We start from the raw sequence: 17695 nt of genomic DNA, 5'->3' as shown, positions 1-17695 counted from the left end.
TTTTGATTTGACTAATTGGTGGTTTTATATGTCATTCTATTGTTCTCTCTATCTCTCTCTGTCTTTTCTCTTTCTCTCTTTCTCTTCACACACACACACACAAACACACAGATCCTGAGATCTTTAGAGCAACTAGTCCTGAAGATGCCGAAGACCACACGATCCACCTCCCTGCCGAACCTCAACCGGTCGTCGACGTTCGGTGGCGACGACGGCGACTACGACAACATCAACTGCATGAGCCCCAGGACCCCCATCACATCCGACCACTTCTACTCCTACCCTAACAATAACAATATTAATATTATTAATAATATTACCATCGCTAATAATAATAATAATATCGCTTTTCGTTGACGACTGGCTTTTGAATGAATTGTTGCTGATCGACTGGTGGGTTGATTGGTTGATATTTGTTGCTGATTGGCTGGTGGGTTGATTGGTTGACATTTGTTGCTGATTGGCTGGTGGGTTGATTGGTTGACATTTGTTGCTGATTGGCTGGTGGGTTGATTGGTTGACATTTGTTGCTGATTGGCTGGTGGGGTGATTGATTGGTCGGTTGACATTTTCGCTGATTGGTTGGTCGGTTGGCATTTGTTGCTGATTGGTTGGCCGGTCGCTGATGTACAAAGTTTTTTAACTAAATATCAAGCGAATGCAAACTATAATTACGTTATTGATAATATTATTTATAATATTATTAATATTATAATAATTATCATTATTTATTGTTTTGTTTTTATAAACATAATTATAAAAAATATTAAAACTACCCCATGACGTGTGAGTACGACATATGTGAATTTTATTTTTGTTAGACACTTACCTTCTTTTAACATCGGTCATATTTATTCAATCAATCATTCGTTCATTCATTCATAAATTATGCATGCATGCATACGTACATTCACACATGAATACTTAAATACAATTGGTTTTCATGTTGTTGACTAGTTATAATATTGTAATGCACAATTTTGTCTTTAAATAACATAAAAATATACATACATACACTCTTACATACATACAAACATAAATACATACAAACATGTATGCATGCATATATACATACGTAGATAATACATGCATTATATGGCTGGGTTGATTTTTTTAACTTTTATATATTATATATATATATATATAATTGTTATTAATCTTATTTATTATTATTATTGTCAAACAATTCTCTGGCGTTTCTTGATTGACCAACTGTTTATCATTATTTTTGTTCTTTCAATTAGTATTCCTGTTTCTATTCTTATTTATATTTCATTATTATTATTATTTTATTATTATTGTTTTCATTGTTATGTTTGTTATCATTATTTCTTCGTTATTTTATCACATGACTTTTTTAAAGCATCCGTGAGTCTCGCAGACTCGAGTGAGGCTAAAAATAGCGTCTGGCTATTTTTAGCCTCATCATCACGTCGTCATGGTCATTCCACTCTTACGTCATCATCGTCGTCGATGATCGTCATCATCGTAGCTACTATTACGTCATCGTCGTCATCGTCTTAAGAGTTCGTCACGGCATCATCGTTTCGTAATTTTGTTGTTATCACTATCACCCTGTCATTAATGACCGTGTTGTCATCACCGTACCACAGTCGTCATCATCATCGTCATCATCACAACATTTGTTGTTTAATTCTTTTTCAATTTTCCTTTTTTTTCTCTCTTCTTTATTTCCTTCAATCAATCAATCAGTCAGTCGATCGGTTAGAGACTTTTGAATAACTGTCATCGTCATCATCGAACTTATTACTACCATAATCATAATTATCATCTGTGTACTATCATAAATCACAAATCATCAACTTAATCATATGACGATGATTTCCCATTATTAATTAATCATATATATATATATATATATATATCCATATAAATAAAAGCATATATATATATATATATATATATATATATATATACGCTTGTACGTATTGTATATACCCAATGGCATATACATAATTATACCATATATAAGTATATATATATATATATATATATATATATATAATGTATTGAATAAAGATAAAGAATGAGAAGAATTTGTTGTTATTTTATTTATTTTATAGTTTATAGTTCTACTAAAAAATTTAAACAAAACGTTTTATCATATGACAGAGTTATTTTCATCGTCATCTTTATCGTCATGTTGTTGTTGTTGTAGTTGCTAGGCAAGCAGAAACTTCTGCTGGTTGTGTCTAAATGGTTGATGTCCAAATAACTGATGCCCAATATGGTTGGGTGTTAGGGTAGTTGGAAACATGTCGAAGATTGTGAAGGGTGTTGTTAGATGTCTGGGACATGTCTGAGATGCTTCGATTGGTTCTGTCTTGGAAGCCGTTGACGATGGCCTAATCTTGATAACGCTAACATGATTATGACGACGATGATGATGACGACAATGACGATTAGGTAGAGAAGGATGACGACGATTAGATGGTTAAGAGAGATGAGGACGATGATTAGAAAGAAGATGGTGATGATTAAGGATGATAATCTTTTAGAGAGTAAACCACTTCGGTCGGAATAATGTTTCAACCAGTAACTGATTAGAAACCGACCTATAAATATGTGTATTTATTTATCACTCGCTCTTTCATTCATTTTTTTTTCATTTAACTTGTTCACTCAATCAATATTTATCATTTATTTACTCCTTCATTCACTCTACTTTTCTCATTCATTCATTCATTTCTTCTCGTATTTATTCACTTTTCACTTTATCCATTCATTCGTTCAATCAATCATTCACTTATTAGTACATTTATTCATTCAATCATTCATTCATTCGTTCATTCATTCACTCACTCCATGGCGTATGTTGGAATGTCTTTCTTGAAGACGATGAATATCTCGTAATTATCATTGCCTATCATCATATTATAGTCAATTAGTTTGTAATCGTTTTGTATATACATTACCATCATTTTACTTGCGGTCATCATCATCATCATCACAATCATCATCATAATCACAATCATCATCACAATCGCAATCATCACCATTGTCATCATCATAAGCACCTTTCTTACGGGCAGTATGATAACATTTATAGTTACGAAGACACATGTATGACTCCGTAGCATCGTGAATGTCAGAGTTCAAGGTTGTTCGATAGGCAAAGGTCAGGTCTATTTTTAGAATATTGGATTTAAATAATGGTAGAATGGGTTTGAATAAATTAATTTATTATGCTAATAAGTTTATTAGAAAGTACAATAATTTATTTTGTTATCTATCAGGACTTTGAAACAGAACATCTGGAGTTGAACACGCCAGTCAATCAACCAGGAAATAAACCATCCAATTAATCAGTCAACCAGTTAATTAGTCAATCAATCAGTCAATCAATCAATCAATTAGTCAACCAATTAATTAGTCAGTCGATCAATCAGCCAGTCAGTCAACCAATCAATCAATCCTACTTTGAGCTTTATTCTCGATGACGTCATTTTTCTTGAATTTACTGACGTAGTGTTCGTAGAATGATGTCAGTATACGGCCTCTCTCAAAACCTGTGTGCATGTTTGTATGTGTGCGTGTGTTTATGTGTGTGTGTGATGAAGATGATGATGACGATACCATTTTCGTTCTCGTCCTCATCGTCGTCATCATTGTTGACATCGGGGCACATGACGTGACGATGTTTCGATGTGTTTAATAGGAGGAAGCTGTAGCGAATGGATGAGTGTATGAAGGAAAGAACGATGAATGAATGTATGCATGGCATGAATGAATAAATGAATGAAGGAATGAATGTATGAATAAATGAATGAAAGATAGATAGATATTATTGAGAAGAATGCTCGGAATAAGCTTGAAGTAATGTTGTAGGAAGTATGGTTGAATGGCAGTTAGATGAATTAATGAATGAAAAAATGAATGAATGAACGAACGAACGAATTAATGAATGACTGACTGACTGAATGCATAAATGAATGAATGAACAAAAAGAAAAAAAAATCAGCCAGTGGAACCTGACAAGATCCTTATTAACAGTAGGAAGATAGGGCATGGAGTTATTCCTCATCTTTGTCATTCTCGCCAACAAATCAACTTGTTGCGTCCAGAATTCATTCGTCTATTGCGTTTTGTTATTAGTTGCTGTTGAGCGACTAGATATTGTAATGGTTAAGACTCCTGGTATTGGTTGGTGGTGTAGCGATCGGGTTCGAAAGCAAAGAGATCTCTGCCTATTACATGCAATATGTGCGTGATGCATGAATTCAAGCGTATTCAAAGGCGCTGTGTGTGTTAGTGATGACTCTGAGATGAAAAAAAATCACATTGCCGTGTGTCTGTATGTGTGAGTATGGGTCTGTGTTTGTCTGTGTGTGTGTGTGTGTTTGTCTGTGTGTATGTGTGTTTGTAAACAACAAATAAACAAAAAGCACACAAACAACAACACACACGACAACACACACAAACAACAACACAAACCTTCGAAGCAACATCTTTGATTGTAGATTTGTTCTCCAATAGCACGCAAACTATGACATCTCGTAATAACTTCACTGATACCAACCTTAAACTTTTCTATTTAAGCAATCAATTAATCAATCAACCAATCAGTCAGTCACCAATCAATCAATCAATCAGTCATCAATCAATCAACTAATCAATCAATCAGTCAGTCACCAATCAATCAATCAACCAATCAATCAATCAAACGGACAATCAATCTCTCCATCAGCCTCTGCATCGTCTCCAGCATCACCAACGTCTGGACTGGACTCAGGGAGATAGATGACACACTCGTCAACTGTGACACTGTCGCTGAAAGACGACAAGGACGCAAATATACATCGGTTGACGTAATGATGTAAAATGACTGAATCGTGAGGTGGTAGCTGACTGTTGGACTTATCTGTTGACGCTGCCAGGAGGCCTGTTGGTGATGGTGACGATGAATGAGTGAGTGAGTGAGTGACTGAGTGAATGAATGAATGAATGAGTGAATGAATGAATGAATGAATGAATGAATGAATGAATGAATGAATGAATGAATGAATGAATGAATGAATGAATGAGTGAATGAATGAATGAGTGAATGAATGAATGAAAAAATAAACGAATGAGTGAATGAATGAATGAATGAAAAAATAAACGAATGAGTGAATGAATGAATGAATGAAAAAATAAACGAATGAACAAAGATGACGGTGATGATGGTGGTGATGCTATAAAGATTCATAACGAAAGTCAATCTTCGTTTTGCGTCCAGAGACCCGGTTCCCCGAGGTAGGACGTGATTCATAACAAAAGTAACAATGATTTAAATTGGTGACAATGAGGATGACGATGATAAAGATGACATTAATAATAATAATAATAATATAAAAATCGGCGAAAATAATGAAATGATGATGGCGATGATGACGACGACGATGATGACGACGATGATGATAACCATGATGATGAGTGAAACCTTTAATGAAAAGACAGGCCATCTTCATTTTGATGAAAATTTTTGAATAATCATCCAGGCATGACTATCGTCAAATATTATTTAATTATTTATTAATAAATATATCTATAATTAATTACTTGATCAATCAACTCATTCATTCACTCATTCATTCACTTATTCATTCATTCATTCATTCATTCATTCATTCATTCATTCATTCATTCATTCATTCATTCATTCATTCATTCATTCATTCATTCACTCATTCATTCATTCATTCATTCATTCATTCATTCATTCACTCATTCATTCATACATACATAATTATAAAACATATTATTTTTAATTAGTTATCTAATATAAGTACAAAAATTAATTAGTTAATTAATTAATTAATTAATCAGTCAATTAAACATTCATCTGTTGGCTTCATTTAAAAAGCGTAACAAGAGTACATACAACCTGTAGCATAAAAATGTCATCTGACAGCATGGAACTGTTACTCAGAGCTACCAAATTGAAATCTAAATATTGATTCTTCTTTCGGATTTTGCTGCTGCTGTTGTTGTTGCCGTTTTTGATGTTGCTGTTGATGTTGTTGAAGTTGCTATTGATGTTGTTGAAGTGGCTGTCGTTGTTGCTGATGAAAGCGTCGTTTGTTGTTAGCAAGCTGTCGACGAGGCAGTATGCCTTCTGGATGGTTGTTGGTTTTGTTGATGTCAACTTTAATGTCTTACAGTGACAAGACTCCATTAACAAAATAATTTGAAATGATACAAAAACATCAAAAACAACATCAACAAAAACTAAAACAACAACAACGGACTTGCATCTCCTGTTTGATAGCATCAAAATTGTTAATGTCTAGAGCAGATGATATTTTTTTCCCGCCAATCATAAATATCAATGAATTGTATATCAGGTTGAACAATCTATCATATATCCATCCATCATTTGATATGTTTGATATCAATATCATCGTCATCCTGAAAATGAAATGAAGTAATTAATGTGTGAGTAATTAAATAAGATTAGTAATTTAGGAAATTTTTAGGTAACATAACAAAATTCATCTGTTATGATAGAATTGACAATCTAAATAAGTTCTTAAATGATCAACCTATCAAAAAATCAATCAATCAATCAACTAACCAACCATACAACTAACCAACAAACTAACCAGTCAGCCAGCCAACCAATCTACAAACCAGCCAGCCAACCAACAAACCTACCCAGTGTTAAACACCCTCCAATTAACACAGATGTCCCCAGATAAAGTTTGTTTCAGATCAGCAAGGTAGGAGGAACAGAATGTATGGGCCACATTCAACGAACTCAACACCTGATCAGGTAACTAAAACAATATTTTAATAATAATGAAATAATTATTAAATTATTGAAAAATATTATTATAAATATATTATAAAATATATATAATAATATGTTTGTGTGTGGGACCATTCCTTCTTATCTTGTAAACATGAGTAGTACAAATGAGTGTGTGTCAGTGTATGATAAACATAAACAAGACCAATGTGTGTGTGTGTGTGTGTGCGTGTGTGTGTGTGTGAGAGAGAGAGAGAGTGTGTGCACAAATTTCTCTCTACCTGATTAACATGACCAAGAGTCCTTGTGAAAAATGGCAGGCCTGATTCCGTTTGGATGCATGTGAGATGGAAGAAAATTGATCTCATTTCTTCATATGCTATTTATATTTCTTTCCATTAACTTAACAACCTATATAAATTTCAAAAATTATTTTTAATTATTTGTAACTTTGAATTGAAATTGGTGGTGAACTCAAATTTCTGATAAATTTGTTATAATGAATAATTAATATTAGAATTAGTTGGAATTTGATTAAAAATCATTAAAATTTAATGATTAAATTTAATTTTTATGAAATTTTATGATACAATTTATCTAAAATTTTAATTTTGAAATTTTTACAAAATAAAATCAAAAAAACTTATTAGTATATTATAAGTAACTTAATTAAAAAAAAACAAAATTTCATTGAAATTTGATATGAAATTATCACAAGCACAGATATTTCAAGTCCGTACAATTTTTTAATCGAGCAACAATGAGCAATCCAACTTTGTAGATCGTTAATAAAAAAGCCTTAAATACTAGACCAGCAATAAAATTATTTAATGACAACGCCGCGATTACTTACAATTTTGAACTTTAAAATGCCACATTGTCAACATTTAACTAAAATTAACTTTTCGCGTTTGGTTTGTCTAACAGCCAAAAACAGAGGGTTTTAAAAATTAATTGCTAGCGATTCACAACTTATGTAAAAGTTGAACAATTATTTTGAAATTAAACAAAATAAACGGTAATAAAAAAATATAAATGACAAATATAACAAACTTTTCAATAATTTTGAATTTAAACTTGTTTTAAAAAACGCACATTATGTTACTTTTTGACCATACTTTAACTTAAATACTTCAAATACTTTCCAGTAACATTACATCAATATTACACTAATATAATACCATAATCCCAAAAATATAGTATAAAATATTTCAAAAATTCTTATTTAATATATTTTTGCATTAAATAACATCATTTTATTAAAATATTCCCGAATATAGCATTAACTTAGAGGGTTGATATCATTAGTCATCATTCATCCCAACATCATCATATTTTTCTTAAAGACAAGACATCGTTAACTTTTGACTGTCCAAGAAAATAGGTCATTGTCCATTTTTTCTTGATTTCAATGTTTTCTCGGCAGGTCAGATTGTAGCCAAATTAATTCGCTGCATCAGCATCATGCTCCAAAAATCAACTCATGATTTCATCACTACGGAATCAGTTCTCCGCGATCCTATGGACAATCCATTTCCTCCTCTTTCTATCGCATGTTATGGCTATCGCATGTTATGGTGGTGGCCAACTCCAGTTTAAATTTTAAATTCAGTAAGACACATACACTTACTACAAATTCAGCAACCGACACCACACACACATACACACAGATACACACACAACACACACACAAACACACACACACAAGCACATGCATACAGTCACGTACAATCATGAATATGCCCTGTACATTATTTCTTCTTTAAATATTAACGCATGAATGCACGCACGCACAACATAACATCGTCACAATGATTTGATAAAAGCGCCGTTCATTCGATAGACCAATAAAATTTGTTTGAGTTTGATTTGTGAACTATTTTGAAATTTGAATAGGGGCAGATGTTTGAGTGGAAGAAAAAATAAATGATTGAACGAACGATCGAAAGAACGAACGAACGAATAAATATGAAAAAAATTATAGATAATTACAAATATTATAATTATCACTGTTATCATCATCATTATCACTGTCATCTTCGCTAACATCATCATCATCATTATCAACAACAACATGATAATAATAATAATAATATTTATCATCAACAACAACAATAACATCGTCACCATCATCGCCATCTTAATAACCATATCTTAGCATGTAACAGTTCACGACCCAGCTTAGGCGAAATATAAATTAGAGGTTCCTCTACTCTCTCTCTCTCTCTCTCTCTCTCTCTCTCTCTCTCTCTCTCTCTCTCTCTCTCTTTTTTCTCTTTTTATTTTTCAAGTTTCGTTTATTCTTTTTTCAATCTTTCTCTCTTTCTTTCTCTTTTTCAATCTTTCTCTCTTTCTCTTTCTTTCTCTTTTTCAATCTTTCTCTCTTTCTCTTTCTTTCTCTTACTTGACAAACCAAAAACATACAACATCACAAAAAATCTCCTACAAAACAAACAGACAAACGAACGAACAAACAAACAGACAGACAAACAAACAGACAGACAAACGAACAAATACAAACAAACAAACAGACAGACAGACAAGCAGACAAACAAACAGACAAACAAACAAACAAACAAACGAACGAACAAACAAAAACACAAACAAGGACTCAGCAATACGACAAAGCAGTAACGTACACGCAAAAGTATGTGGACGGTAATTATTAGGTGAGTATCAGATCAGTCCTATGGATGGATGTATTAACATACTTTCCTCATTGAAATACTTGGGCGGATGTTAGTGTTGTTATTGTTGTTGTCGTTGTGGCTGTATTAATCGCGGTAGGAGAAGCCGCATTAGTAGTTGTAGCAGTATCAGCATTAGTAGAGTAGTAATTATAGTAGTAATTATAATAGTAGCAGCTGTAGTTATAGCAGCCGTAGCTTTAGCAGTCGTAGTAGTATTAGCAACAGTAGTAGTAACAGCTGTAGCAGCACTAGCAGTAGTAGTAGTAGTATTAGTAATATTAGTAATAGTAGTAGTATTAGTAGTAGTAGTAGTAGTAGTAGTAGTAGTAGTAGTAGTAGCAGTAGTAGTAGCAGTAGTAGTAGTAGCAGCGGTAGTAGTAGTAGCAGTAGTAGTAGTAGTAGTGGTAGTAGTAGCAGCAGCAGCGGTAGTAGTAGTAGTAGCAAAGGTATTTTTGTTGTTGTGCAGGTAGTGTCAGATAGGACTGAAGGCATAATACGGTGACCTCGTGTCATTGAAACCCATTATTAAGTGTGCTGTTGTTGTTGTTGCTGTTGTGGTTGTTGATGTTGTAGTTGCTGTTGTTGATGATGATGCTGTAGTTGTTGTTGTTGTAATTGTTGATGTTGTTGATGATGTTGTTGTTGTTGTTGATGATGTGATAATGTTTGTACTGCTGGCTGTTAATGTTGTTGATAGATGTTGGAATTTTTACGGTCTAGTTTCCTTAACTCTTCGTAGCTTTTATTGTTGGAGTTGTATAATTATACTACATTATATTATCATAACATAAATAATAACAACATTAATAATGACATTAACACGTGATGTTAAAGCTGTTGTTTTTGTGATTGTTGTTACAACAATCTTACTGGCAAAGTTGATACATTTACGATACTGGTGCCGTAGTAATAAAATTTGTATGTCATCGTCATGTCACTTTATAATTAAAATAGTTGATATTTCTAAAACATGCAATGTATTTTGATGTAATTTATGCTAATGTATGCGTGACTGTGTTGACGAAGATGATGATGATGATGAAGAAGAACATGATGATGAAGAAGAAGATGATGATGATGAAGAAGATGATGAAGACGATGAGGAGGTTGTTATAAAGTTTATTGATCCGAATGTTTGTCAATATTTAAACAACAAACAAATTTAACGACCAAGCGGTCATCAAATACAACTTCCGCTGTTCGATGATGACGTCACACAGGAACTATTACGTCACAAGCAGAAATGATTAGCCAGACAATGCGCCTAACTTTGCAAACAAACAACTGTACGGGATTACATTTTGTTAGCAGTTTTGGGATTAATATTACTATTGTTGCTGTTTATTTGTTGTTGTTGTTGTTTGTTGTTTATATTGTTATTGTAGTATTTTGTTAAAATATATCAACAACAACAGCAGTAGTAGTAGTAGTAACAACAACAAAGCAGCAACAACAGCAGCAGTAGTAGTAGTAGTAGTTTTAATAATAGTAGTAGTAGTATAGAAGTAGTAGTAGTAGAAGTAGTAGTAATAGTAGTAGTAATAGTAGTAGTAGTAGTAGTAGTAGTAGTAGTAGTTGATGTTGTTCACGTAAAGTTGTTGTTGATTAATTTTCTACGATTGCTTATAATTTTGTTTCTGCTTCTGGTATTAATGTTGCTGATGTAGTTTTTAATGTTTTTTCACGCTGTTAATGTTATTGACGTTGTTGTTGTAGAGGAAAATGTTGTTGTTATCGTTATGGAAATAATGAATTTTCAACTTGATAATAATAATTTAAGCGTTTAAATAGGCCAAATTTTATTTCAAAATTACTTTAATTTAGTCGCGAACTCTTTTCTGCGTGCCATTACAAATTTGTTTATCATTATATCTTTATAATGATGGATGTGTGACTAATTCATTTAACACGCACACACAAGCACACACAAACACACACACATGTATGCATACACACAAACACACACACAAATGTATGCATACATACACACATATACATATAACACTATACAATTACATCTTCAAAAATACAAATCACTGTATTACGTATTATACAATCACGTACAGACACACACACACATACACACATGCATACAAACGTACATGTTTTCATCCATACATTCCTACATACACATACATTCACACTCACACACACATACATACATACCAACATATTCTCCAGATATGTTTGTATATATGTTTGTTTGTTGTTGTTTATGAATATTGGGCAGGTGAGGTGAGTAATTATAAAGACAAACCATGGCGTGATGGTATGTATGTGTGTATGTTCATACACGTGTGTACGTGTGTGTGTTTATGTACGTGTGTGCGTATGTGTGTGTGTGTGTGTAAATCTCTGTATATGTGAGTATGTCTATGTATGTGTGCGTATGTTTGTGTGTGTGTTCATGCGTTATGTAAATTTTAAAATCTCTATATATTTAACAATGCGTATACATATATAAATGCTAATGAACAATCATATGCTAATACATGTGTATGTGTGTGTGTGTGTAAACCAAATGAAGCTAGCTATACTATACACGCATGCATATACACACATACACACACGCACAAATACACACACATACAAATACACATATACATACAAATAAATACACATGCACACATGCATTTATCTTCTCAATAGATATGGGCGTATGCATTATTCTAAAATGCAATTTAAATACCATGATATATAAATCACACTTAAGCCACACACGAACTTAATAAAAAATATATTTATTCATAATTTTCCATAATTATATTGTTTAATAATAATATTTTTTAAACATCATAAAAAAATAGTTAAGAGGAGTTACATAGAGTAAATTATTTATCGTTCAGCGATAAGTCATTTCAAAATTAATCTTTCCATTGCTTTCCACACAGGGTGCCACGTTTGACATGTGTATGTATGTATGTGTGTGTTTGTATGTGAGTGTATCTCTGTGTGTGTGTGTGTGTGTGTATGTATGTATGTATTTGTGTAAGCATGTGTAAATATCTGAAGGAATAATTGTACGTGTTCAAGAATATGCACATATATGTATGTAATGTAATGCATGTATGTATGCGATTTTGTGTATATTTATATATATATGTGTGTGTTTGTGTGCGTGCGTCTGTGTGTGTTTGTGTGCGTTCAGTGAAGATGTCATTGGTAGGGGGGTTAATAAATTTGTCACAAATAAGAACATTCATCATTGTGCACGCACGCACACACGCACGCACACACACAAACATAAATAATATAGTGTATTTTTGCACACAAACACACAAAAATATTTACAATCACACATATAAATAATCACATCAAATTCAAATCTATAAATATCATTAAGGATAAAATAACAACACACACATATACACACACATACAAACTCACACATACAAACTCATAAACACATACAAACAGACAAACACACACGCACACACATACAAACTCATACACACATACAAACACACACACACATATACACATGTATGTATTGGTATTCGTTTGGATTATTATTACGATTGTAAAGTGGTGATAACTTTATTACATTCACACACACACGCACATAAAAATACCATAATGAACATACATATACAAGTGTATATGTATGTGTGCGTGCGTGTATGTGTGTGTGTGATTGCAGAATATATATAAAGGGCTGTGATGGTGGCATTTGCATAAATTTCAGTTACTCATAGTAATGAACAAATTGGCTTCTGCTACATATCGCTTGGATTTACTTAACTAAGACTTTATACTAAAGGTTTGGAATTTATTTATTATATTTATTAAAATAATGAAGTTATTAATATAAAATTATTATTATTTTAAGTATAATTAAATCCTTTCTCTCTCTATATATGTATGTAAATATATATTTATATTTATAAAAAGTTTAATATGAGATTTTTATTATTTTGTTTAGGAGCTGGTTTAAAGCAAGAGTCTTTTAGAAAGTTCGCTGATCAACTAATAACTATAAAAAATATAGACAAACTTTGTTAAACAAAATAGGCAAAGACAACAATTACATCAAAACAACTTTAACAAAACTACATCAAATACAATACAAACGTTGACAACAACCTCAACAACGACAACATTAATAACAACAACATTAACAACAACCTCAACAACGACAACATTAATAACAACAACAACAACAGCAGCATTACTGACAGCAGCGGTATAGTAAATCAAAACGACAAAACGAGAACATAAAAAATGAGTTCGTTCTTGAAAAAACTCCTTCACAAAGAAAGACATCAACTCAGTCGCAATCACATCAACAACCACGTTCAGCAACAACAACAACATCAGCAACAACAACAATACATACAGCAACATCAACAAAGTGACGACTACTATTACAACATGTTCCTACGACGACATTCTCAACAACGACAACGAATTGAATCAGCTCTGCTCAAGTGCGTGCCAACAAATGATTACGATTACTTCAACAAACATCAACAACAACCACAACGACGACATCAACAACCACAACAACGACATCAACAGCCACAACAGCTACAGCCGCAACAGCGTAGATTTATCAAACAACAACAACAATTGGCACGTTTCAACAACAACAACAACAACATGACCAGTACAGTCGGAATATTTTGTGCTGTTTGTGATGAGGCTAGTACTATTTTTTCACATTCATTTGTATAGCCTACTTTGTGTGTGCGCGTGTACGTGTGTGTGTGCGTGTGTGTGTGTTTTGTTTTTGGGATTTAAAAAAATTTTAAGCATTCAATGTAAATCAACACTTCCTGCATTTTACTATCATCATCCTTATTACCAACATCTTCACCGTATGATCCTCACAACCATCACCTTCATCTCCAACACAGGCCCTCCAGCCAACCGCCTCAGACATCGTATCGAATAACGGCCATTACTTTCATCTACGCCACTTCGTCTGCTGCCACTGTCACGTGACACTTGCCGGAAGTGAATGCGTCATCGCCCAAGAGAAAAGATCATCAATCGGTGTCGGTATAAACAGAAACAATGGGGATTACCACTACAACTACAACAGCAACAGCAGTAACTTCAACAACCACAACGACTACTACAACATCGGCAGCTATTGCAGCTTCGATAATAACCACAGTAACAGCAGCCATTATCGAAGTATCGATGAAATAAATGCAAGATATTTTAGCATGGATCGTCGTGAAGTGGTTAACAGCAACAACAACATGATATATCAGTACAACAACAGCAGTAACACAAACGAATACAAATTTAGCATCTGTTGTTTGCAATGTTACGATGTTCACCACGCAAAACGTTGTTCGTCCTGTTCAAAAGCCGTTCTCACGGACACAAACTACTTTCAAGTGAACGAGAATAGCGTTTGGCATGCCGATGGTTCGTGCTTTCGATGTCAAACATGTACTGCCTCGCTCATGGGGAGGAAATTTTTTACGAAAATGAAATCAGCCAGGTCTAATTATGATGAGGCTAGTAATGCAGATGACGGTCGTCATCACCTGAACGGTGGCTACAACGTCATCGTCACATTGGTGTTCTGCAGCGAGGTTTGTGCCGGCCTGGATGGATTGATGAATGATGAAGAGGATGATGACGTTGGTGGTGGTCTGCAGCCACTATCATTATCAGGACTTCCTGTATCACTATCAGGACTTCCAGTATCACTATCAGGACTTCCAGTATCACTATCAGAACTTCCAGAATCATCATTACCAAAAATTTCATCATCATCATCATCATCACTGACACTACCGTCATCATCATCATCATCACAACCTTTGTTATCATTACCGACGCCAACAATCTCAACGACAGCAGCTTCATCTTTGACGTCTTCATCTGCAGTCAGTAGTAGATCATTATCGTCGTCGTCGTCATCATTGTCAGTTATAACATCCTCATCATCATCATTACCAGTAGCGACAACTGCTGTATCATTATCGACATCCGTTTCAATGATAACCACACAATCATCATCATCGTCATCATCATCATCATCATTCTCATCATCATCATCATCATCATTGTGGCGATCGTCACCTTCAATAACCGTTTCGTCATCATCTACAATGATGTCATCTAGAACTGACGCTGCCCCGTTACCATCATCATCATCAACGTCATCATCATCTGCTTCAATATCATCATCAACATCAACATCATCATCATCTGCTTCTGTAGCATCATCATCAACAACAACATCATCATCATCATCTTCTACTATATCATCATCATCATCCTCATCATTTGGATCAATGTTATCATCATCAAAATTGCGATCCACAGCAACAAAACTGTTATCAACTTTTTCATTAACACCTTCTTTATCATCATCATCATCAGCAGCAACACCATCATCATCATCACTACCACCACTACCGCCATCATCGTCATCATCATCACTGAGGAGAGATAGGGCGAAAGTGAGAGTGAGGAGAAAGAGCTTGAGGACGGTGAGGAGTTTAAAAAATATGGCGACGAAGAATAAAACAACAAAAATAAAGTGGATCTCATTTGGGATGACAACACCATCAGCAACAGCAAAACCAACAAGCGAAATATCAGCATTTTCATCGCTGGAACAATCAACAGCAACCACAACTACTATGACTACTACATTAGCAACCACAACTACGACAGCTAGTACAATAACATCAGCAACTGCAGTAGCCACATCAACGGCACCAACGGCAACCACAAAAACATCATCGCCATCGTTATTATCATGTGGAATACCGCCTCTAAGAGTTCAATGCTACTTACAAAAAAGCAAGTTTTTTGATGATTTAGTAACACCACCATCCCAACAACAACAACAGCAGTCGGAGCAGCAGCAACTAAGCCAGCAACAGCCACATCAGCAACAACAAAAACAACAACTTCAGTTGATGTTGTCCCAGAAACGAAAGATCCAGCAACAAACATTATTGATATTGCAAAAACAACAAAACTCTATCAGAAACAAACAACAGCAACAAAGGCTACAGCACCAGCAACAACTTCAACTACAACAACATACATGTGAAAAAACGCAACAAAACGCTTTAGCAAGCATAACGGCTTCCATTAACCTCATGGAAATAATTTTCAACAATTTCCAAAGTAGAGCGCAAAATTTTAATAAAAGTGACAACAACATCATCATCAACAACAACAACAGCAACAATAATAATAATACTTTTGAAAACATAAACAACAACAAAAACAACAACGTAGACAGTGTGACTATGACGACGGCTGCAACAACTACAACAACGTCATATCAATTACCGTCACTGTCACTTGTAGCGACTTCAACAACGTCAACGGAGTCGCAACAGCAACAACAGCAGCAGCAGCAACAACAACACCAACAACAACAGCTGCAACAACAACAACAACACCAACAACAACAGCAACAACAACAACAATCATTCCTATCGACACCTCAGCAGCAGCAGAAGCAGCAGGAAACGCCAACGCCACGAATTTTAACCCGCGAAATCGTCAGACGACTGACTTTCAGTAATATTTCTTATGATTATAAACCAAACCGTCGATCGTCAACATCATCATCATCATCATCGCCATCTTCATTATCATCAGCATCATCATCATCGCCACCTTTACAATCATCATTATCATCACCATCTCTATCGTCGTCGTCGTCGTCATCATCACCGGTCTTGGAGTTCTCGCATTTGGTTGAACAGGATGGCAATGTCGCCAATAAACTTGTTTATTTTTGAACCTACGTTTTGAACTTTTTATCTTTATTAATTAATTAATTTATTTATTTATTTATTATGATTATTATTCTCACCAAATAATAAAAATTATTATGTTTGTTTAAAGGGGCATACAATTTTGTCATTGCTATTGAAATGTATCATGTATCTATTAACAATGTTATTATTATTATTATTGTTGTTGTAATTATTTTATTTATTGGTTTTTTACTTATATTACTAATATTATTATTGTTGTTGTTGTCATCATTGCGTTAAATGTACCTCACAATCTTACTGCATACAATTTTGCTTATATTGTAAATATAAAGAAATAAATGAACACACATACACACACATGTACACACACACACGTACGTACGTACACACACGTACACACACACGTACACACATCTCATTGTATTTGCGTTTAAATTTAAGTAAAATCTCTGAATGTTAAGCATCTACGGATATTTTGAAGACTGTTTTCAGCCAATTTGTTGAAATTAAATATATGAGAAAAATGTTTAATTTAAACTTTTAAA

At 33.8% G+C, this 17695-nt stretch overlaps 3 protein-coding genes across 3 annotated transcripts in view; 2 read left to right on the top strand and 1 right to left on the bottom strand.

Annotated features, from left to right (window-relative positions):
- HELRODRAFT_86641 (hypothetical protein) overlaps positions 1 to 357 on the top strand; it is a gene marked incomplete at both ends in the record, with an annotated part of 2924 nt that extends 2567 nt beyond the window's left edge. The window contains one exon of the mRNA XM_009028059.1: positions 112 to 357. Within this exon, the coding sequence (XP_009026307.1) occupies positions 112 to 357 (246 nt within the window). The remainder of the gene's footprint in view (positions 1 to 111) is intronic.
- Positions 358 to 2182: 1825 nt separating this feature from the next.
- HELRODRAFT_179341 (hypothetical protein) lies at positions 2183 to 7119 on the bottom strand (the record flags this gene model as incomplete). The annotated part of the gene is made up of 11 exons (XM_009028179.1): positions 2183 to 2381; positions 2824 to 2884; positions 3039 to 3146; positions 3441 to 3530; positions 3598 to 3686; positions 3993 to 4096; positions 4737 to 4903; positions 5444 to 5507; positions 5888 to 6118; positions 6672 to 6779; positions 7033 to 7119. 11 exons carry the CDS (start codon positions 7117 to 7119, stop codon positions 2183 to 2185), a joined length of 1308 nt encoding a protein of 435 aa, XP_009026427.1.
- Positions 7120 to 13662: 6543 nt separating this feature from the next.
- On the top strand, positions 13663 to 17171 carry HELRODRAFT_179340 (hypothetical protein; the record flags this gene model as incomplete). Its single annotated transcript, XM_009028178.1, has 3 exons — positions 13663 to 14052; positions 14298 to 15287; positions 16263 to 17171. 3 exons carry the CDS (start codon positions 13663 to 13665, stop codon positions 17169 to 17171), a joined length of 2289 nt encoding a protein of 762 aa, XP_009026426.1.
- Positions 17172 to 17695: the final 524 nt, after the last annotated feature.

This window comes from Helobdella robusta (genome assembly GCF_000326865.2).
Source record: "Helobdella robusta unplaced genomic scaffold HELROscaffold_53, whole genome shotgun sequence".
Taxonomy (NCBI): domain Eukaryota; kingdom Metazoa; phylum Annelida; class Clitellata; order Rhynchobdellida; family Glossiphoniidae; genus Helobdella; species Helobdella robusta.
The sequence above is the reverse complement of the archived record's forward strand: the minus strand, read 5'-3'. Positions and strand labels throughout refer to the sequence as shown.